General features: G+C 54.5%; 1 protein-coding gene across 1 annotated transcript; it reads right to left on the bottom strand.

Annotated features, from left to right (window-relative positions):
- Positions 1 to 56: 56 nt before the first annotated feature.
- DDB1 (damage specific DNA binding protein 1) lies at positions 57 to 16212 on the bottom strand. The gene is made up of 27 exons (XM_082762325.1): positions 16054 to 16212; positions 15380 to 15528; positions 15163 to 15279; positions 13928 to 14149; positions 10873 to 10987; positions 10667 to 10764; positions 9149 to 9307; positions 8659 to 8742; positions 8362 to 8478; positions 7897 to 7999; positions 7662 to 7737; positions 7474 to 7582; positions 7119 to 7297; positions 6856 to 7019; positions 6660 to 6767; positions 6082 to 6289; positions 5519 to 5614; positions 5143 to 5254; positions 4437 to 4560; positions 3921 to 4085; positions 3478 to 3572; positions 3151 to 3321; positions 2088 to 2197; positions 1709 to 1878; positions 1264 to 1366; positions 932 to 1055; positions 57 to 775 (listed from the first exon to the last, which is right to left on the bottom strand). Exons 1-27 carry the CDS (start codon positions 16112 to 16114, stop codon positions 692 to 694), a joined length of 3423 nt encoding a protein of 1140 aa, XP_082618451.1. The 5' UTR covers positions 16115 to 16212; the 3' UTR covers positions 57 to 691.
- Between the last annotated feature and the right edge of the window lie 47 nt (positions 16213 to 16259).

Here is a 16259-nt window from a genome sequence, read left to right as displayed (position 1 = left end):
GCTCAGCGCCAGGAGACAGACCTTTCTTTCCTCTTGGACTACTTTATTTGGTAAAACTCAGACTCCACAACTGATTGAGCTTCCCAGAACTTCCCTCCCTGAGTGAGCCACAGATCCTGTGGAGAGAGAGGAGCGTGCTGTCCCTCTTAGCTTCCTCACCCAGATGTAAAAAGATCTTCCCCCTCCACGGCCGCAGGTCTCACCAGCCCCTCATGAATCCTCCAGCCCTCGCCCTCACCCTAGAGGCAGCTTTGCTTCCCCTTCCAAAAAACAAAAAACAAAAAAAAACAAACCACAACGGATCAAAAAGAATTGAAAACGAAACCGAAAGCAGGAAAAAAAATTACTAAAGACAACAGTGAAGAGTGAATCCAGGCAAGGGCATCGCCTCAGCTGGGTGCTACTGCTCACCCAACAGGAGCGACGAGCGAAGCCCAGCTCTGGGTCAGCAGCTGAGTCCGTAGGATTTGTGAATCCAAGCTGGCAATGACGTGGTGCCTGGCCAACGACCCCCCCCCCAAATCCCTAGCAAACTGGCTCCCCTTCTGAAACTCCGTCTCCCACCTCCCCTCGGGCAAGGGCCACCCGCCAGTGTTCAGTGCAGCCAGTCAGGGGTCTTCCAGCTGCAGGCGGGGAAAAGCCCCCCTTGCTTGGTGGGGAGGCAGGTGCTAGGGAAGGAGCCCGAATCCTGCTAGTGGATCCGGGTCAGCTCCTCCACGATCTTTATCAGGTCATCTACGGTGGCCTCCCTCTTCATGCCGCTGCCGTCGTCAATCTGCAGGGAGAGAAAAGGCAGGGGAGGGTGGAGACAGCAGCAGGTGCAGAAGAATGCATGCCCTCCAAGGAGGGCTCGTGTTCAGTGCGGTCTGAACTTCTGAGCGGGGTTCCTAGTGCAAGTTTCGTGAGCCCAAGCTCGTATCACCCATCTCACCTGCAAGTTTGCCACCACCTCCTGCATCTTGGGCCTGCTGATGTCCAGGAAGCTTTCAATCAGGTCGCCATCAATGAAGCCCGTAGCTGGCTCTGTCTTGCGCTCCGTGTGAAATGATCTCCAGGTGCCACCGTCAAGGAGCCAAACCCACAGGGAGTAACACCAACCCCACACCGTGTCTGGAAAAAACCTCCCCCCACTGCATCCACAGCAGTTGCTTGAGGCAGACTGACCACACTGCCTCGACAGGATCACAGAATTTGTGCCCCGATTCACAAGCCAGCCCCCAGCATTTGCTGCTGCAGGCTCCTGGCTGGGCCACAGAAGGATATAAGGAGTGCTCGATCTTGCCCACACTCTTGATGACTTTGTTCAGCCTGTTCTGCATGTCCAGCAGCAGGTTGTACCAGCTCTCCGACAGTGAGGTCACCAGTCCTGCAAAGGATAAAATGGTGATGAGGGTTCAGGGTTCAACCCAGGGCAGCCCAGGGACCCTGGGGCCACGCTGTTGCAGCTGCCAGCAGGCAGGGAGCAGATGCTGCTGGACTGGAAGCTGGTGCCTGAGAGGACTGGGATAAGGAAGGGGTTTCAAAGAAATTCAGAGCAATTTCCTCTCCTGGCAGCTCTCCAGAGAGAAAAGTAGGTGTCTGAGGAGAGTACGGCACAGAGCACTGCGAGGCTGATGACAGAGAACACAAGGAAACCCCAGACCAGGTCCAGCAGCAGAGAAGGGGACCTGCTACCCTCCTGCCCAAGGTGGTGCTCCCTGACCCTTACCTATCATGCCGTTGACTGTGCCAAAGAGAACCGATCCCTGTGTCGGAGTGGACGTCTCGCCAAGGTTCTGCATGACCAGGGACCCGTGACAGAAGACGTTGACAAACTCTCCCAGGTGGGACAGCCCCACTTCCTGCAAGTGCTGGCGCTCCTCGTCAGTCGTGGCAGCACTGAAACCCAAAGCACCCTGCTCAGTCTGTGCTGGGGTGACAGCTGAACTCCCCCCGCTCCTGTCTCACAGCTCCTCAGAGCTGTGCAAGCTTCTGCCCACCTTCCTGCCTGACACACCTCCGTAGCTGTGATGCTGAGGGGACCAGAAGGCCCTACTGCCCTGTCCCTCCTGTCACACACTGCCACATCCCCCTCCTAGCCAGCCCACCTGTCCTTCTGGCACACGAACAGGTTGAAGGCATTCTCTGCTCCCAAGAAGTTGTCGTCATCCAGGATCTCCACGGCACTCATCCAGTTTGGATTGAAGTCCCGGGCAATCTGGAAGAGGGCAAAAAGGAGATGCAGTACGGTGCGCAGGCAGCCTGCCCTGTTAACAAACATCTTCATTCCACCCAACGCCCACATTTGGGAGCAAGGTGGGATCCAGTCTGCCCTCTCTGCTGGATGAAGCTGAGCAAAAGGCACCAACTGCCTTGGTGGAGATGGCCCTGGCCTTAGTGGCAGCCAGATGATGCCAGGACAAATGCTGACAAGCCCATGCCAAAGCCACTCTCAGTTTACGCACACAGATTGCCCTACTGCCTGGCCCAGCCCCAGCTACACTGCATTTGCTGACAGACGCAGCAATGGTCTCAATGAGCCATCCCGAATGCACAACAGGCTGTCTGGGTGGCAGCTTCCCACTCCTGGCAGGTGACAAGCACACCTCCCGAGCCTGCACTTCACAAAGCTGCTGACACACAGCTCAGCTCCTCAGGAGCCCCGGGATTTGTCCCTCCAGGAACCACATAGATCTGCCTAAGAGAATGTCACCAGGTGACCCTGTTCTCTGTGCACAAACCTACATCATTGTATTTCAAGGGCTGGCAGGTGTGGTGAGCCAGGCTCCTCCATTTACTACCTTCAACAGCATTTCACCTGCCCAGAGTCTTCTGGAACAGGTAATGCACACTCCCAGCACCTCTCTGACCGAGTGAATGTTCTTCCTGAAGAATATACCTGCTAGAACTCTAATGCTTGTAACCTGAAATTGTTTCGGTGACTAGTTCTAATGTTTGGTAGTTAGATACCATTGCAGAAACTGTAGTATCTGTTTTAAAACTGCAGTTCAGCCAAAACACCCATTGTGCTGTTGGCTGACAGCAAACAATATCTTTGGACTTGTCTGATAAATTACAGCATCTACAGTGATAAGAGAAGTGAAGGCCTCTTCTTTCTTGAAGACCTTTTCCAACCTAAACGATTCTACGACTATCCAACACCAGTGATACCTCCTCAAAGTTTCCTTCCATGGGCTTGTATGCAAGGAGCAGGACAGATCGCATCAGATCTCCCACAAGGATGAAGTCTCCCTTGGTCTTCAGGTAGAGCGCCATGATGTTGTTGTAATGGTTGCACTCTGTGCGCAGCTCCTTCTCAGCTGTCCACTCGTACAGGCGCACCTGAAGGAAGGGACACAACTCCTGAGCTATAATGGACACCCGTGCCAGCCAGGACACGCTTCTCCAACAGAGACTGGGGACCCAGATGACAGGCTGGACAGCTTCCAGCTCTGAAACGCGCTCATGAAGCAAGTCAGGGTCTCATGGGAGTCCTACCGTGCTGTTGATGCTGGCTAACAGCTTCCCGTTGAACTCCACCATGGAATATACAGCTCCCTTCACCTCCTTCTCAGCCAGGCTCTGCAGCTTCCCTGGAATCAATCCACAGAGTGCCAAGTTATATGTGCATCTCGCTCCCAGGGCCAGGAGGCCTTGGGGGGGCTGTTCAGACAAGCTGCTTTAAATACTGCTCTCTAGAGGATCTGTGGGCAAGTAACACAGGAGCAGCAGGACAGCAGGGGGCAGACACACAGAAAGCAAATCACAGAATGTGGTTCTTGTGAGGGATTCCTGGGTTCCTCTGGCAGATGGGGAAAAGGGGACGTGCTGTGATGACCCACAGCAGTGACAAACCACTACAGATCCTCTCTGGGGACAGCTGGATCTCGGACTGCCCTCATGCAGCTAGATTTGGCCACACAAGAAGACCTTGCTCTTACCATCAGAGTAGTGGAAGACGACGATGCGGCCCTGTTTGGGCTCTGCCTCCTCAGGATACACCATGGCAGTGCCCACAATGAAGTAGGTGTTTGGATCCTTGCCGAGCTTGCAGGAGACCAGGCTGAGGGCATACTCGTTTTGCAGGAACTGGTGAGCATGAAGTACTGTGCAAAGAGGGAAAGGCAGAAACAACTGGGTCCCCTGGGTCCCAGCAGCCAGCACCCCCACACAGGAGCAGAGCAGTTTGCCTAGGAACAGCTGGAAACTCAGGCCATGAATAAGGTGCAGAGTCAATGGCTGCCTGGAGATCCCCTCACCTATTCCCTGCCACCACCAAATCACTACGCCTTAAACCTATGACGTATGGCTGTTGATCTTCCAGAAAAAATGCTCTGACTGAAGGGAATGTGTGAGATCACAGCTTTGTGAAGGTCACAGGTATCAGCCACGCGCTGATGAGCTTGTTCCGGAGGGGAACAGTGGCTGAGAGCGTGGGCAGCATTTGGGGCTGGTACCTTCGAAGGTGTGCTGATCTATGATGAGCAGGTTGTGCACCTCCACCTCCTCTCCAAAGGATGTCTCATGCGGTGCTGTGCTGCTGGAGAACAGCTTGCTGGTACTCACGCTGCTGGACAGGGCCTAGGACACAGAAAGACAGGTCACATCCTTGTGCTACTTGGCACGTCCTCATGCTGCACCACGAAGGCTGAGACAATTGGGGACCAGGAGGATGAATGGGAGAAAAGGAGCTCCCTGGGCCTGAGGAATGGAGCACACTCCCTGCACCCACAGATACGCACGATGTGCCAGGCAGAGGCAATGCTGCTGAGCAAGAGCATTAATAGAAAAATTAACACAGTGCTGAAGTTCCCACCACAGCTTTTGCCTGAAGGGGACTTGTGTCTGCACCTCTGAGAGAAGGAAACCACTCGACACCAAAGAGAAGCCTGTACAAGGGACTGAAGGAGCAGCGTTCAAAACAAAGGTGATCAGACAGAACAGTGAGCATGCTGAGGCTGCCAGAGAGCAGCACAGAGAGACCCTGACACCACCACAGAGAGCTCTTACCACCCCATCTCCTCCCAGGCTGCCAAAGGGAGAGCCTGTACTCAGAGCTTTGGAAGAGAAGATTGTTAAGGAAAATCTGCGACATGGTTTGGGCTAAGGAGCTTCAGTACCCACAGCCCAGAGCTCAGGGACGACCTAGCAGTTACCCCTCACCTGGGTGCTGGCGCTGGGTCTGAGCGCGGTGGTGCCCCCACTGGCATCCTGCACCTCGATGCGACTTGAGAGCACGCCAAAACACTGCGATACCTCTTGGTAGCAGATTTTCCTGCAGGACAGAGAGCTGTGTGAGCAGCAATGCCAGGACAGACCACTCCAGGGAGAAACTACAAGGAAAGACCTGCTTCCTTGCACAGCCTACTCTCAGCACACGCCACTGATTTGGTCTGTGTGCTAAACTGAGCCTGCAACAGGAACGCTGACTGCAGAGCTTGCCTCTCCCCATGGTGAAATCTCCCCCAGTTTTGTCCTGTGCAGCAGAATAAGGGCCCCTCGAACCAGACTCCCCCTTCCACTGCTCAGCTCGGCTCACCTGGGTGATTCGTAGAGGGGAACCGTGCGGATGTGCAGCTTCTGGATCTCATCGATGGTGCCGATTGTCAGAGTGCTGTTATTGGCCAGCGCCAAGCTGTACAGGAGGAAAACTCAGCAATGGGGCTTGTAAGGCTTCAAGCACAGCCAAGAATCTCCCTCTTCTTCCCACCCCCAAAGCTGTTAGTCATCAGATCCCCTTCCCATACTGTGCAGATCCAAACAGGATGGCCAAATCAGTGCAACATCTAGGGTTACTGATGCACAGAAGAGAGGGACAGGGTTTAAGAGACAGGACCACGCATACCCCTGTTCTCATGAGAGACCCAACAAGCAGCACAAGGGACTGATCATTGTCCTGGGAGAATCCAGCGCCAGGACTGCTGTATGCCATGCAAGTATTGATGGAAAAAGCTCTCCCACTGACCAGACTCAGGCATATTTCTCTCCTGGACATGGTAAGATGGAGCTCCCAGGCTGAGCAGCCCACCCTGCACCTCGTTTATGCCAGTACAGAGCCTAAAGCTCCCCCTCTGTGTCAGGCAAGGCAAGGTGCAGGCTCACCTGTCGGGATACCCATCCGAGTTGAGGGGACACATGTAGTTCACTTCCTTCAGGTTGACGTTGGAGAAAACCAGCTTGTGGTTACTGCTGTAGATGACGGTGGGGCGGTCAGAGCAGGCGAACACGTTGGTGGTGGACAGAGAGCGGAAAGTCCTCAGGACAGTGGGCTGCGTCCCCAGGGTCACCTTCTTGCGGTCACTCAGCAAACCTGCAGAAAAGGAGCAGTGGTGTTGGGGGCTGCCCCAACAGAGCTTGCAGGAGCAGGGCAGCAGAGAGGAACGTGGCTGTGACGTGCTGGGAAGAAATGAGTGCGAGTAAACGCATCCTGCTGGCAGCAGAGAAATGGATACAAGCATCAACCTCCTTTCTCTGCAGTCCCTTGGAGAAATCCACCAACTCACAGTACCTACAGCCAGTCTCACGTGAGCACAACTACCTCACTGTGAGAAAGAAGTAACGCTTGGAAGGACAGAGAGATCTCCAGAAGGATGAAAAAAAAAAGTATATCAAGCAAATAAGAGGGTGTAAGTCCAGCCACCTTCCCAGGCAGCCCACTTGGTGCTAGGCCCCGTAGTTACCTGTCTCGAGACTGAGCCCAAAGTAGAAGAGCGCCCCATCTCCCAGGGCACACAGAAGGTAATGGCTGCTCTCAAAAGTCGTCATCAGGATGGAGCGAGGGATAATTTCTGCAGGGAACAGAAGAAGAGAAGGCTGATGCCACTCACGGCTCAACCAGATCAGTCCCTGCTGCCCCCAGCCTCAGGAGAGCCCTACCTCCGCCCAGCATCTCTTTGTGCAGCAGCTCAAACGAAGGCAGCTTCAGGATGCGGGCAGAGATGTCAGTCCAGAGCCCGATTGCACACAGTGGGGACATGCCGTTAGTGTCCCCCAAAGGAGTGATGTCCAGGCAGGCAACTTCATGCTCCATTTCTGTGCAGCTGGCAGGAAGGAGAAATCAGACAGGAGTCAGCCCGGAGCCCAAGGACAGACAGGAAAGGCTGAGAGCCTGTGGGCCAGGAGGAGAGATGTGTACTCACCTGATCTGCCTGAGCTCCTGGGGTCGGATCTCCAGGTAATACAGGGCTCGTCCCACAGCCACCACCACCTGGTTGCTGTTACATGAAGCCACGCTGATGTTCTTCCCATTGGGCTCTTTCCACTCGCTCACCAGGGCTTTGGGTTCCTGACTGACCAGTCTCACAGAGGCAGAGGTGATCTGAGGAGAAAGAACATGTCTGCTCGGAGCCAGGACAACACCTCACTTTTTACACCTGCCCAAAGAAGTACTGCAGCCCCTGCCATGATGCACAGCACAGACCTAAATTACCTCCACAGATGAAAAGGGCTACAGAGTCAAGATGAGAAGGATGTCTCCTCTAGAAGGAGCATTACCTGGATCAACTGCTGATGTGCCACATTGCCACAGAAGAAAGTCTGCTGATCATCCACAAACCCTGTGAGCTCTGTCTCTTCTACCTCCTCTCCATTTAACATAAGAACCCTAAAGGGAAAAGGAGATCCTGTTATGTCATGCTCCAACAGGCAGCTGAGAGCCTGGCTCAGCCCTAACCCCACCTTACCTGGTCTGGCCAACGAAGGACAGCACCAAGGTATTGTCGGTCTCACGATGACAATCTGACCTCAGGGGCCACAAGCCTGCAACAGAGAGGCCACGTGCTCACAGCAAATATTACAAAAGCTGGTGGGTGGAAGTCCCCCACCCACACCCCATCCTCAGTCCGCTCACAAGGAATGTCCCCACTGGGCCCCCTCAGGTCACGGGGTGCATCAGACAGCACCAAACAGCTCACACACCTTTAATTCCCGGCAGGTCGATGCTGGCATGCTCGTGAATCCCAATGCCGTTCCGGATGATCCGTAGCGAACCCTCTTTAAACGCACCTGAGCACGTGACCAGCTGGAAAAAAAAGCAAATATTTACCACTTGCTGCTGGGAAGCACCCCCAGCACTCCTTGCAGTGATGGACTCAGGCTAAGATGGGGTCCCCATCTTCCTTGCTTCTCAGAGGAAGCTCTTTGGCAGCTGACCCTTCCCCATGGCAGGAGAGAAAATACTTCCTTGTTAACAGAGGTGCCCAAGAAGAAGCCCTCCCACCTATGACCACTCTTCAGTGAAAGACCTCAAATCCTTCCCTGCTTCAGGATAATACTTTTAACAATAAATGGATTTCAGTCTTTTCATTCCACGGATGCCCTCCACACACCTTGCAGGCCCAGACATCCCCAGGACAGAGCACTTCAAGGCAGGATCAACATTACCTGCCCTTGGCCTTGTCTTTCCAGGTCTACTACACACATGTCGACGATGGGACCGAGGTTGGTGAAGGTCTCCATAGCCACTACATAGGAGCCCTGCTCATTGCTGTCCACGTTGAGCTACGAACAAACACAGTCATTGGTTTCCAACAAGAAAGGTCAAGTGGAAAGCAGAAGGTAGAAAAGGAAAAGAAAGGAAAGTTTCCATCCATATGTATACACCTCTTGCAAACAGGATGAAAGCGGATGTATGAATCCTGTCTGAACACACAATTAAGCTAGGACAAGGCTCCCACTTACCTTCACAAGCTGGGAATCCCCAAGCCGAGAGCCAACAAACACCACACCGTTGTCCAGGTAGGTCAAGCACTCTGCAATGGATGTCTGGGAATTGCAAGGAGACAGATGAACCATCCTTAGAATGAAAAGGGCTCTGCCATGCCTCCCAAGCACTACGCCTGAACTGCAGCCCAACAGAAAGACCCTGGACACAGGGGAGGAATTTAAGCCCTTTGCAGAACCCACAGAGTCCAAACTTCTCCCAGGGATGGTGTGCAAACACCCTGCAAAAACCCATGAAGATGCTGTAAACGTTCAAATGCCCGAATCAGGAATTCCCCAAGCCAAATCCAGCAACTGAACATTTGGAGCTGACAGCTGTGGGGAGTGAAATATCACTCCAACCTGGGCTCCAAAGAAACACTGCTCCTGCCATTCATCTGCCTGCAGAGCCCCCCGACCCTGTGGTGAGAAGCAGCAGGGACACGGCGTTGACGTGGCAGCATCCTACCTCACCGAGCAGTTCCACACGCAGGTCCTTCAAGGTGACCGTGCCGTCCATCTGTTCCTCCTTCTCCAGAAGCAGCATGAAGAGGCGTCCTTCCATGTCCCCCAGCAGGTAACGGGACCCGTTGGGATCCACGCGGTTGTGGCACACGATTGTGCTTTGCTACGTGCAAAGGAGGAAGTGTTAGGAAGCCACTGCAACGGCACCACCTCTGTACACGCCGGAGGGGAACAACCACATCCACAGCACGCCAGCTGCTTGCTGGAACCACAGCCAAATCCCACACCAAGGCACTCTTCCTGCGTGGAGGGAGAGGGCTGGATTCACCCCGTAATCAACTGTAGCAGCAAACACAGCCAGCAGCTGTGGGCAAACAGCCTCGCTTTGGGTATCTAGAAAGTGCTTCACGTTCCTAAATAACATGTCCCTAACTTGCTCATAGCCCAGGGACGATGCCATCAGAACCTTTTTTTCTAATGCTGAGCCTTTCACAGATGTGTTGCAGAGATGCTGCCTGGGACCCGAAGAGCTCCGAGCCTGCTCCATTTCTGGACAGAAGCTCTGCAGACGTTTTGCTCTGCGGGGTAGGTGCTGCCTGGCCTCCCGTCTATGGATTTGGTTTAAAAACCCTGATCTTGCAGATCTTCACTGGATGCAAGCATTCTACTGGCCTCAAGAGCCAACGTGCCTGCGCTCTGACTGCAGGTCAAGGCAGTTTTGTACACCAGCAGTGTGGGAGAGCTGCTCTACTCACTCCAGTATAATGAACCCTCCAGCACAGAGCCCCAGCAGCAGTCCAGTAGCCCGTAGGCGTTCACGCAACAATTAGTGTTTTTTGTACCTAAGATTTATAACTCTTTTCCAGCCCATCATTATTTCCCGCTTGAAAGGACCTTTTGATCACAGCTCAGGCCCTCTTTCAGCCCTGAGCAGCACCTCAGCCGTGCCATTTGTGCTTCCTGTACCATTTAAATGTGGGAGCTGGCCCGTCCCTCTGACAGAAACCACAAGCTCAAGTTCCATCACAAACTGTGTGAGTCTTTTTTCCTTTGAACAAGTGCCCCAATCATACATGGCTGGACTCAAGTCTCCAAGGGGCTCATTCATATCTTTCGCTGCCTGAACTGAAACCAGGCGCTGGCCTGGACCAATGCCCAAACCACTCACTACCTCCTAATTAATCCCTTTCTCTGGGGCCCTAACGGGATTTCAGCTTTACTGCAGCCATTTCCGAGTACTCCACAGAGAGCAGAGCCACACAGGACAGTGCAAGCACACACTGACACACCCTTACAAGGATCACGCGTGTCCCTCAGTCCTCCAAAACACAGGTCAGCCATCGTGCAAAACACCTATGCTCACCGAAGCTCTAGAATCAAGTGGCCCTACTAGGCCACACCTGGAGACCAGAACAGTTTAAATTCCTGACTACAAGTGGCCCAGCACCCTCCCAGCACTCCCAGACATGCCTGAAAACAGAGGAACTACAGGGGACAATTCTAGATGTCAGCAGTTGCTCACCTTGATGATAGGTGGAGCTATAGCCAGGTATTTATCTCCGTTGTGATAGGTGATGGACTCCTGCCCAATGATGATTGCACCTCCAAAAGGCTCTGGCACTGTGCAGGGGAGAAGAGAAACGTCTTACCAGAGAACCTGTGCAGCACAAACAAGGTGTTCAGCCTCAAGGATCAAACAGAAGGGAAGATCCTGCACAAAGGCCTGACCTGCGATGACCATGGAGGCTTCAGCCTCTACGTTCTCCTGCTTCCAAGGACCTTTGTTGAATTCCTTCTCACGCAGAGACACCTCGTACGTCTTGACATGCCGGCCCTGAGGGTCCTGAAAGAGAAGGCACAAATGAGCACGGACACCCACGACAGCCTTGCGTGCACAGCACCAGAGGCTCCTGAGGCTGAGCTGATGAGCAACCGCAAAGCAAGGCAGCGCTGCCCCATCACCCAGTGACCAGAGCTGCTGAGCCTCTCCATCCTGCCCCCCAGTTCAGGCTGCAGCTGCACGTGGGCCCGAACGCACGCACCCTCAGCCACACTTTCCCTAAATGTATCTGTACGTAGACCAACCTTTAGAGAAATCCCTCTGCCAAAAGAGACTGGAAACGATTTTTCCATTTTTATACCCACAAGCGATTTTCCGGGCATCGCACTCATCTGACGCACGGCTCTCTGCAGAGCTGGGTATGAGTGGCACTGCACAGCACTGCCACCGCCCCCAGCTCCAGCAAGGCGCTCAGGAATTCAGCTCGGCTCTAACGGCACAGGTGCCAGAGCAGCTGAGCGCCCAGCTCCGTGCTCCTCAGCCTTTTCAGCCTGGTTTCCTGAGGCAACAATCTGCTCGCTTGCTGAACAATCCTCTGCTGTCTCTGCTGTTCCAGCAATTCCCACCCTGGTGGGCAATTTCAGCCAAACCTGAGAGGGAACAGAGGCCTCGGAGGCAGAGCCCACGTGGAAATAAAGGGTATAGGAAAGGAGTCCACACTAACAGGCACTTGGGAGCCCACGTAGGAACGGGACACAGGAGCAGTCAGGGCACAGAGAAGCCTTTGATCGTAACCCACTGGCCTATTTCACGCCTCAAAAGCCGAGACAAGGCTCTAAGCCACGAGGAACCAGGTTTCCTCAGAGACGTTGTTTGCAAAACTACTTTAAAAGAGCCGTTCATCTTTTTATTTATTATGCCTTACCACTTTCCAGACCTAAGTAAAAGTGGGTTTTGCTCCCTGTGGCTGTTGGCCCTGTAAGCAAACACTCACAGGAAAGCCGGGTACCTCCTGGCTCACCCCTCAAAGCCTCTGAGCTCAGCAAACCCTCACCAACAGCACTCGGCAGCCCGACGTCTGGGCACGGCGAGAAGCAACGAGCAGCGCCAGTGGACAGAGAAGGGGAAGTCGGGGAGAAACGGATACACAGGGAGGAGAGAGATGAGGAATTAGCACAACCAGAGCATATCCTGTATGTGTTAAAGCTGAAGCAAGGCTGTTAGAATGGCAGAAGAGCTGTTAATGTGACTTTGGCATTTCTAGGCCTTTTTACTCCACACAACAGAAGTTCTCAAGCCTTTTTTTCTTTTCTTTTTTTTTTTTTTTAATAAACTTGCTCATTTTTGTATCTTCCTCTGGTTTCATATCTACACAAGAATCATCTCAGACACTCAATGCTATTCTGCTCGATCCAAATCCTGTGACAATGATTAATAAATTGAGAAGGAATCAGAGAAAGCAGCAGCTTGGAAACGTTCCCCCTCCACACACACACACAGTCAGACTCCCAGGAACCAAAGCAAACCCAGCGTTTTACATAAGGCCTCATGAGTCAGAACTCGCATCTCACTCCTGCTGCAAGGGTAAAATTGATCTATCAGACGTGGAAATAGATAATTTATCTGTACAACACCTGTTTATAACTACTAAAGAATTGCTCTCAGCTTGTCTGTATCGTAAACGTGCCAGATTCCTTGAGATAAGACCCTTTCTGCTAACTGACTGCAGGATGACCGAGCTCCTCCTTTAGGATGCTCTTGAGGACCGAGTGGAAACTTGCGCTTCTGTCCAAGCTCTGACACAGAGTTTAAGAATTTGGCCAACTCACTGTCCCTCTCTGCCTGTTTCCCCACCTGACAACGGCAGCAGCACAAATCAAACCCTCAGGGGCTCCCAGCGCTTCTCCGAGCTGCACGCTGCCGCTGCCAGCTCTGGGGACGTCACCCATGAAGCAAGACAAAACCACAAAGAGCATCGCCAGCCGCTCCTGCTGCATATTTCTACAGCGAGGACAGGCTAAAAGAGCTTCCCTTCTGACACCAAGCTGCAAAGTGTCACGGGATAAAAATAGGGCTCCATAGACGCTCCTCGCTCAGACAAACAAGGACTGCCACGTGTTCTGAAAGCTTGTTTGGAGGCCAAGGGAGAGCAGCAAGGTGTGCAGATGGGAAGAAAGTGCACAGGGCAGGGGGAGAGCACTGTCCTGACGCAGGGGGGCTGGGCTACTCTCCCGAACCCTTACTTACACAGCAACAAAGCGATGTCTCCCAGGTCTTTTCTCACTAACTGTCCAGTGGGGTTTAAGAGCACCCACCTCTCTCGAAAATAACAGCGGTGGCTTTTGAAAACAGGGAAAAAATCAGCCCCTTGCTACCACGTGGTTGTAGCTCCCATGGTACGAGTTTGCCTCCATGACCACAGTGAACTGAATTCACACCGGATCCTGCGCTGTTGTCGCAGTAGCTCCCAGCCAGGCCCCAGCTTTGACAAAACAAAGATAATCCCTCGTCCAGCCAGCACCGCAAAGCCTCTTTGCTTCAAAATGGAGTGTTCAGAGAGAGGCCCACAAGCACTGCCTCTGTGACAAAACACTTCTTTTTGAAGACAAAGGGAAAAGTCTCACAGCCGTGTTTGTATGAAGGAACTGAGCAGGCTCTGATCCACCTGGAAGGACCCACGTGCTCCTCTTAATCATTTAGCACAGAAACAGGCCCCTCCAGAAGCATCAGCTGCCCAGCTCTCCTGGGGGAGAGCATTTCTTTGCCTCTCCCAGAAGTGGAAAAGCACAGCACTAAGGAACATGGGTTTGCCTCGGCTATGAAACGAGCCTGCAGGACCCAGACCTGTCTCTTACTCCCCTCTCAACCACAGCACTGCTTTCCGCAGGCTCCAGCACACCACCAATGCTCCAGCCCCTTTGGAAAACCTTTGAAAGGAGACCTTGGCTCGTGCAGGTCAGCGCAGCAACCCTCTGCTCGAGTCACGGATGGAGAACAAGGTACCTGGTAGACGAAGCAGATGGTCGGGGCCTGGCAGCCGTAGAGGAACTTCACGTCGATGACCTGGAGCTCTTCCAGGCGGATGTTAAAAGCCTTCAACTCCTTGTTCTCCCGGTCCAGGGGGATGACCTTGAAGAGGCCGTCGTAAAGCCGCAGGCCAATCATCCGGCACTCGGGGTCAATGATGCCGATGATCCCGGTCTCCGAGGGACGACCGATGCGATCCTGAGCAGGAGACCCATGGAGATGGGAAACAGAGCGACCACGTGCTCCAGGAGCAGACCCCGCAGCTGGCTTTGTAACCCCAGCTCCCTACCCAACGACCTCAGGGTCGCTGACGGAGGGCAGCGCTCCCCACTGGTGTGAAGCGCTCTGATATCCGTGACCAAAGCTCACCCTCCAAAAATCCAGCACTGTTATCTCCCTCCTGCAGGCCCCTCAGCTTTGCTTGTCAGGAGCTGCTATCAGCACCTCCATGTCACGAGGCAGAACCATGGCACGGGAAGATTAAGTACTTTTTTGGCCCCAAACACACCAACACATTACTGACAGGACGTGCCCACCTACGCTTCCTGCCCCTAACCCCCTGCTCAGCTTCGCTCACAGTCAGTCAGCAGAAGCTCAGCACCTGGAAACAGATGGGATGTATTTTGGCTTGCCAGCTGACAGAAATCGTTTGGATATGGAACAACAAAAAGCCAAAAAGACATGGGGATCCTTGACCTGCTGGAAAGGTGTGATTTTAACCAGCAAAAAGCAGAACAGAGCACACCAACAGTTATTAAGCTCACTGTACAGCCACAAAGGCAAAAGTAAATTCAGCAGTCGTGCTTCTGGTATGCAGTGTGTAGGGACTGGTCACAAAACACCGGAGGAACCATTTTGGAGAAAAAAAAAAAAAACTTTGGAGAAAAAAAAATACACTTGGGTTTTGAGTACTAAATCTCTTTAAAGTTGGAGCACCTCAAATCAACCTTATTATTCTGCAAACTGCTCTAAGAACACAGCTGGAGCTGTGTCCTCAGTCCCCGAGGCTTGCTCACTGGCTCAGAAAACCTTTAGAAATAACAGTGCCAGCAGCTGAACCCGGCTAGGGTCCCTGGTAGGTAAAAAATCCTAAATATCAAGGCAGATGCCTGTCACACAGATGCACCTCTGCCACTAACAAGGTAAATCTGGCCCCACGGAAGAGAAGCTGCCTCCCCCCAGACTCGAGCAGGAGCTGCAGCGCTGCTCACCTGCACGTTGCCGTGGGCGCGGGTGATAATGTCGATGCTGTCCCCGTTCTGCTTGTACTCCAGGATGCAGGCGTTGTACTTGGCCGTCAGGATGAAGAGCAGATCCTTGCTCTCGCCCTGCGAAGGAAGGGCCGGGGGGTGCCGTCAGGGGAGGGCTGAGAGGGAGCAACCCCACGCCCGCACGGCAGGCAGCCCCCTCCCGCAGCAGCACACCCACCTTGGGGCGGAAGAGCTCCATGACGGCGGTCTTGCCATACATGCCCACCTCCTTGACGGGCCGCAGCCCCTCGGCCGTCACCACGTAGATCTCCAGCCGCGTGTTCTTGGCGATCAGCAGGTTCAGGTCCTCCGCCGAGGTGAAGTGCCCTGAAAGAGAAACAGAGAGATGCCGTCAGCCCCCACTGCAGCGGGGTGACAGCTCGGGGCGCTCCCCCCGAGCCAGCTCACAACCCCGGGGGGCCCATCCCGAGACCCCACCACCACCCCAACCACCTCCCCCCCAGCTCCCCGCCTTCCCTGGGGAGCCCCCCAGCCACAAACCCTCCTCACCACCCCCCAAACACCCTGCAGCGAGGCGAGACCCTGACACCAGCCCCCACCCCGCAGCCCCCCAACCCCCCCCGATACCCTCAGCTCCCTAAAACCTCACCCCCCCACCCCCAGAGGGGCCCCACCGCCCCCCCACCCCCCCAAAACCCACCCGCAGCCCCCCCAGAGCCTCGAACCACCCCCAGCCCCCCCCCGGCGCCCCCACTCCCTCAGATCCCCCTCAAGGAACCCCGAGCCCCCCCCGCTCCCCTCAGCACCCCCAGGCCCCCCCCCCAGCCCGGAGCACCCCCAGAGGCCCCGCGCCCCCCCCGCCGCCCCCCAGCCCCGGTATCCCCCCGGTACCGGTAACGCAGCCGTTAACGGCCGTCGGCTTCTGGGCCGTCACCACGTAGTTGTAGGACATGGCGGCGGCGGCGGGGCCCGGCCGGGCGGAGCGGGGGGCGCGGGGGGCGCGGGGGGCGCGGGGAGCACCGGGAGCGGGGCCTCAGCGCGGCCTCTCCGCCGCCGCCACCGCCACCTCCCCTTCCGCCCGCCGCCGCCGTGACGTC

Source organism: Aythya marila (genome assembly GCF_965140915.1).
Source record: "Aythya marila genome assembly, chromosome: 5".
NCBI lineage: Eukaryota > Metazoa > Chordata > Aves > Anseriformes > Anatidae > Aythya > Aythya marila.
Note: the sequence above shows the minus strand (reverse complement) of the source record. Positions and strands in the feature narration are given on the sequence as shown.